The sequence below is a fragment of the Nyctereutes procyonoides genome, unplaced genomic scaffold (genome assembly GCF_905146905.1).
Source record: "Nyctereutes procyonoides isolate TBG_1078 unplaced genomic scaffold, NYPRO_anot_genome, whole genome shotgun sequence".
Taxonomy (NCBI): Eukaryota; Metazoa; Chordata; class Mammalia; order Carnivora; family Canidae; genus Nyctereutes; species Nyctereutes procyonoides.
Window position 1 is genome coordinate 11,672,907 of NW_026575132.1, and position 6,000 is coordinate 11,678,906.

The 6,000-nt window shown below is 34.6% G+C and overlaps 1 protein-coding gene across 1 annotated transcript in view; it reads left to right on the forward strand.

Annotated features, from left to right (window-relative positions):
• The window catches only part of FAM117B (family with sequence similarity 117 member B), a 78,537-nt gene extending 72,855 nt beyond the window's left edge, over positions 1 to 5,682 (forward strand). The window contains exon 8 of the mRNA XM_055345533.1: positions 1,756 to 5,682. Within this exon, the coding sequence (XP_055201508.1) occupies positions 1,756 to 2,074 (319 nt within the window). The 3' untranslated portion in view covers positions 2,075 to 5,682. The remainder of the gene's footprint in view (positions 1 to 1,755) is intronic.
• Positions 5,683 to 6,000: the final 318 nt, after the last annotated feature.

Sequence of the window (6,000 nt, forward strand, 5' to 3'; positions counted from 1 at the left end):
TTGTTTGTGGTGGAGGAGGTTGGTGCTTTTAACTGGTAAGGTTTTGTTTCTTGATTTTGGTGCTATTTGGATAAGTTATTACTGTTTATATTGTTTTCTGTGTGATCTAGTTTAATGAAAGCAGTAAAGAAGTTAAGTAATTTTAAACAAGATAGCCTCAAAGAAATTAATTAACTAAAAATCTAGGCCTCATTTGGAGGAGGGTATAAAAATTGATTGACCTTTTTTCCCTAAGATAAGAATGAAAGTTACTTCTAATAATTCCACCTTCAAAAGAAAATTCAAGTATTATTTAATTATAGAATCCTAAACTCAACATCCTGTCCTCTTCAAGGAATTGTAAACCATACTCTTGTATAGTAAAAATAGAGAATCGTGTACCCTTCTTATCACTAATCTATCCAAATACACTTGTCGCTCTAAAATTACTGGACGTTTCCATCGTATATTAGAACAGTGCAAAGTAAACCATCAGTTAAATAATTTCTTTGTTCTTAAATTATTGTATTTGTCAAAGCTGTTCTTGGGTAGTAGGCACCATTAATAAAATCTGCCCACCAAAAGCATTGTCTACTTGGAGCTTTTTTTCCCCCACCCATTCCACAGGTCTGTTTATTAATTTCTGATATCTTAATTTCAGATATTACTTCCCTTGTAAGCCTTCTTTCTAGCAAATTTTCCCTCTTCCTCTGTGCCACAGGTTATCCACTCCCCTGTGCTACCTCTAAACCTTATATAAGCCCTTTTTATCACATCTATCAGACCTTTACAGGAGCTCCTGACCTTTTTTGTGCTGTGTGGCAAAGATTAGGGATGCTTGAAGTAATTCATAACTTGGGTGATTAATGTTTGAAGTGCAGAAAACATTACAAATGGGATTTGTTCCATTCCCAGTATCTTCCTCCCCCCATGAACTACATGGTTAATCTATCTTCTTGTAGATTGTTTCATTTTTGGTTCCCCAGAATCTGTTGCAGACTTGGCACACTTAAATTTTAATTTTTTGAATTTCATTAGGAGAGCTGAGCACCATACTTTTATCATATGATCATATTACCTTTTCCCACTTGAATCTTGATTTACTTAGGCTCTCCCACCTTAATTTCTTTTTAATTTTGTGGCACTTCCATGTTACTTTAACAATTTAATTCTTTAATATCTTTATTTTCAAAGAATACCATTATTTTTATTTTGATTTTACATTTCTATTATGTTTCTCAGAAAACCATCATGGTTAACTAAAAAAAAAAAAAGTTTCAGTCAAAGAGATTTTTAAGCACACTTGAAGAGATAACTCATGCCTACCAAAGTTTTGTCGTGCAGTCATGGAATTTAGCAAAAGACTTGCCTTCTCCCTTCAAAATAGTACAGGCTTTGGAAAAACTGTAGTAAGTGGAACATATTTTTGTCTTTAAACATGTAGAATTTCTTTTGCTTTAGGAAGTTATTTATAATGGGTGTCTTAGACCTCAGTGAGATGCAATGGTCACCAGCCTGAGTCACCTGTATGGTGCATGAGGCTCTCCAGGGAATTGAAAGCAGCAAAGACGTATGATATCCTTTCGGCATTCTAAGATACATATTTGAATTAGGTGTCTAATTCCACTTTGGCCCACAGCATTTGAAGCTTTTGATATAATCTGAGTTTTATATTCATGTATCTCTAAGTTATCTGTTTAGAAAAAAAATAATAAAAGAACTTAACTTCCATTGTTCTGTGACTTAAAACTTCTGGGTTGTCTGTTCTGTGCCTAGGCCAAAACAGCTTCACGAAATCCCAGCCTTTTACTGTCCTGACAAAAACAAGGTGAATTTCATTCCTAAAAGCGGCTCTGCCTTCTGCCTCGTCAGCATCCTCAAGCCACTCCTTCCCACACCAGATCTTACCCTCAAGGGCTCTGGTCACAGTCTGACAGTTACCACTGGCATGACAACCACTCTGTTGCAGCCTATTGCTGTGGCCTCCCTGTCCACAAACACAGAGCAAGACCGAGTCTCTCGAGGAACGAGTACAGTCATGCCATCGGCCTCTCTACTCCCACCACCAGAACCAATTGAGGAAGCTGAAGGATAGGTCACAGGGCTGTGTGGCCATTTTTCTGGGCAACTGAGAACCTCCTCAGATCATTTCATTGTGATGGCATCGCGAGCTCCCAGTTGGCTGTGGTATGCTCCAGCTTTCCAGGGTGACATGTCACAGTATGACTTCTGGAAGAAGGCAGCGCCCTCTGATGGCTTTGCTCCCTCATTGCTTAGCCTGCTTTTTCTTAAAGCACTGGTTGAAACAAGAAAGGTCTCACTCTTTACTTTTGGAGGGCCAATATCATTGTTTTTTTGTTTTCAAATTAAACTTCTTTTTTTTAAAAAAAAAAAAAAACTAATCTCTGCAAACCTAATTCCTGAAGGGAGACATGAATGATGCTGCAAGAACCATCTTTTATATGAAAATGACTATTTTATAATACCAATGTTACATTTTCTGAAACGTAGCAAACAGGATGTTCAAAGATTCTTTGGTGGCCTCTTGTTTCTTGTTTCCCTTTCTAGATGTGTGCTTTTCTCAGCTGTTTTCAGCTTTGGGACCAAAGGGATTGTTGACATTTTCCCAGCAATCTTAATCTCATGACTATGTTCTTCTCCCAAACAAGAATTGATAGGTAAATGCATTGGACAAATATATAATGAGATAAAAAGCAATATTAAATATTAGTACATTATGTGATTTATGTTTTTTGGTGTCAGAAGTTTGTGCTTTGGGTGAAATACTTGTAAAACTGCTGTTTTCTTCACTACACCTGTACACATTTCACCATGTGGTCAGAAAAGTTATAGTCTGGAAACAAGTGCTTTAATATGTTCTCACCCATCATTGGAACTTGGTTTAAAAGTCAGTGAGCCAAAAGGAAATTACCCAGTGTTGATTGCTAGCTAGGAGTAAGGAGCCCCCTTGATTTTTTACAAAATACTTGCCACATGATCTCCCTTTATCATCACTGTATCATAGTTCCAAGAGGTCCTAAAATAACTGTGCATGGATTTCCTCCTTTGCTTTTGTGATGTTGTTGTCTTGTGGATTTGGTCAGGGTTAGTAGTTTGCCAGGAGTGTAATCCATTGAATAGCAATCCGTAGTCACAGAGTCTTGCGACTGACATTTTCTTTATGGTGGTTGGCACTGAGATATGTTGCTTATAGATTTTGCTAGTTTTCCCTCCAGCATTCCACACAGTGGGGAAGACCGGCCAGTAGAGCTTTGGAGCATATTAAACAACAGGAATCTTTGAAAAATCCATACAGTTTTGGATTTAGGCTCATCTTAATACAGTCACTGCCAGTATCACATGACAACAGTATTTCATGTTTGTGTATATGGTAGTGAAAATAAGGAGCAGCTCTTTTTTAAAATGAGTTTCAGCAAACAGTAATTGATAAAAAGCATCCTTCTAAGATCTTCATATACTACCTATGATGCAATAATTTATTCCTATACATATAGGGAGAAATTTAAATAAAAGGGATACAGTTTAGAAGGTTAATACGTCAGTTTGTTCAGACATATACCATCAGAGGAAACCTAGTGGTAGCAATAAATCTTCTGAAAGGACTTCTTTATACTCATGCACCTTTAAAACATCTAACTAATTAAAATTATGCCCTGTGAAGTTTAAGATGGAGATGTATTTAGGCAAATTAGGTAAATTCAGACCTTAGAATAAGTTTGTTAGGTTTCAGTTGGTAGCACTGATGAATTTTGGTAATTTCTCCATCCAAAACTAGCTTACGTGGATTTACAGTACATTGTGGCTTCTAAATCACTAAAACTCAGTTATTCAGGGTCTAAATTTTCTGGTTGGTTGGTTTTTTGAGAAGAACCTTGATTCTTTGCCTTATTTGTTGTTATGTGTCTTGACTTTACCATTTCACCACTGAGAACTGCTCTATCAAAAGTACAGAAGAAAAGGTAAAACTCATCAGGTGAGTTGGTATGAATGGTAGGAGGAGGAAGTTTAAAACAAGTTTCTAAAAAAAACCCTCAGTTTTTGGATTACTTGAATTCCATTAAATCTGTGGGTTTTTTCTTTACCTTACACTTACTTTCTTCTGTCGATTCCTGTAAATGACAAGGGTATTTTGTAACTAAAATGCCACTTTATAAACCGTTTTTCCTTTTACTCTGTTGTGCATATTTGTATAATTCACATCTTTCTGTAGAGTGTCCTATATCCTTAATCTAAAGTAATTTAAAACTAGAATGGGAGAACAAGTTTAAAAGTTATAATTTACATAGTCTTATAAGTGGAACTTTTAAACGTTTGGTTGTAAGGAGAATGTGAATTTGCAGGTAAATTAATTGTATGGCAACCAAACACATCCCTCGGGTTTGGGAGAAATAGAGCCTGAGATTTGAAAGACAAAAAGGTACAAGGTACAAACAACTCTAACTGCCAGTGCCAAAGGGCTAATTTTTAAGCATATGAGCTTTATTGCAGTCTTGAAAAAATATTAACCATAGGTCCATTCAGCTCTTTTGCTTAACCCTTAGTTCACAGATGGCTGATTAAAAAAAAAAATGGATCTACTTTCAAGAGAATATTTTCTAAAATTACATTCCATTATTATCTTGCTATTCTGTAGAAAATTGTACAGAAGATAAATTAGAATAGCTTCAATGGGAATATAATTTAAATTTTTTAAAGTTTTAAATAAATTTACTTCCATTGCAGTAAAAGAAATAGGTGGCATGTATATTTTGGCAAAAGGAGCTATTCTCTGATTATTTACTTTGTCTTAAGTTTAAGTTATTTCTCTTGACTTCTTCCTTGTGATGATGAAAACATAGAAATTTATTGTTTCTGATCATGACTAAGTCTATTACTTGTCATGGCTTTTGTTAGCAATTATATTTTTAAAATATCCGTTCTGCCTCTTTGGTTAATATGATGAGCATGGATGCCAAAATTATTTTGAACTAGAGTCTTCATTTTGTTTAAAATATTTCTTACACTTATGATAAGCCAAATCAGCCTTTTAGAAGGTGCTATTGCTGACTGTGGAATAACTGGCAACAAGAAAGGCTTTTTTTTTCCTTTTTTTTTTTTTTTCTTTTTAATGGCTGGCTTTTACCGGAAAAGAGATATTTTAAAAAAAAATGGCAGAATTTATAGCCTTCTGTATGTCCAAGATTAGGACTGGGTTGTCAAGATTTTCTTCTGTTAAAGGAAATAAAACTCGCCATTACTGAATTCAGTTTACTATTCTAACTTAAGATTCGTTCCTTAATGCTTGGAATTTTGATGTCTCAAAACTGGACCAGTGGAAGTGCTGAATTTGCATTAAAAAAGCTAAGAATACTTCGCACTTTAAGGTTTAAGTTTTACTCTGCTTAAATTAATGATAAGCAGAGCAGCCCTGAACAATATTTTGTTTATACAATCCTGTTGAAGAATATAATTTATGTTTTTTTGAAGTCTGTATCTTTCATCTGTTTAAGCTGTGTAAATCTTTTTAAAATGCAATTTTTTAAATTTTGTTTTTCTAACAAAAATCTCCCCCAAAAAACAGCATTTCCAATGGTGATAAATATTGTTATTATGTACTTATGTATTCCCTGTATCTGACACTTACTGCTGCCTCACAAGAAAATAGAACTTTTATGTTAAAAATAAAGTCTGTTCTTGAGAGTTTTTTTTTTCCATGTGCTTTTATGAATGTTGTTGCCTCATTTCGGATTTTCTTTTCAGACACTTCTCACCTGAAATAATTTAAAGATAGTATATTCTTTTTCACAAATGTATAGAAAAATGGGTGTGTTAAGTAGCAAGATCTATAATATTGTCAGTTGTTACTTCCTTGCTGTCTCTTTACTTGCTCTAGAATGCAAAATACCTGATCTTTGTGGTAAGTGATAAGCACACTGAAAGATAATATATGTTTAGAAGTAATTCATTACTTCATAGTTAGAGGTTTAGCTAGGACAGTCACCTAATGTTATCCTGAAGTAC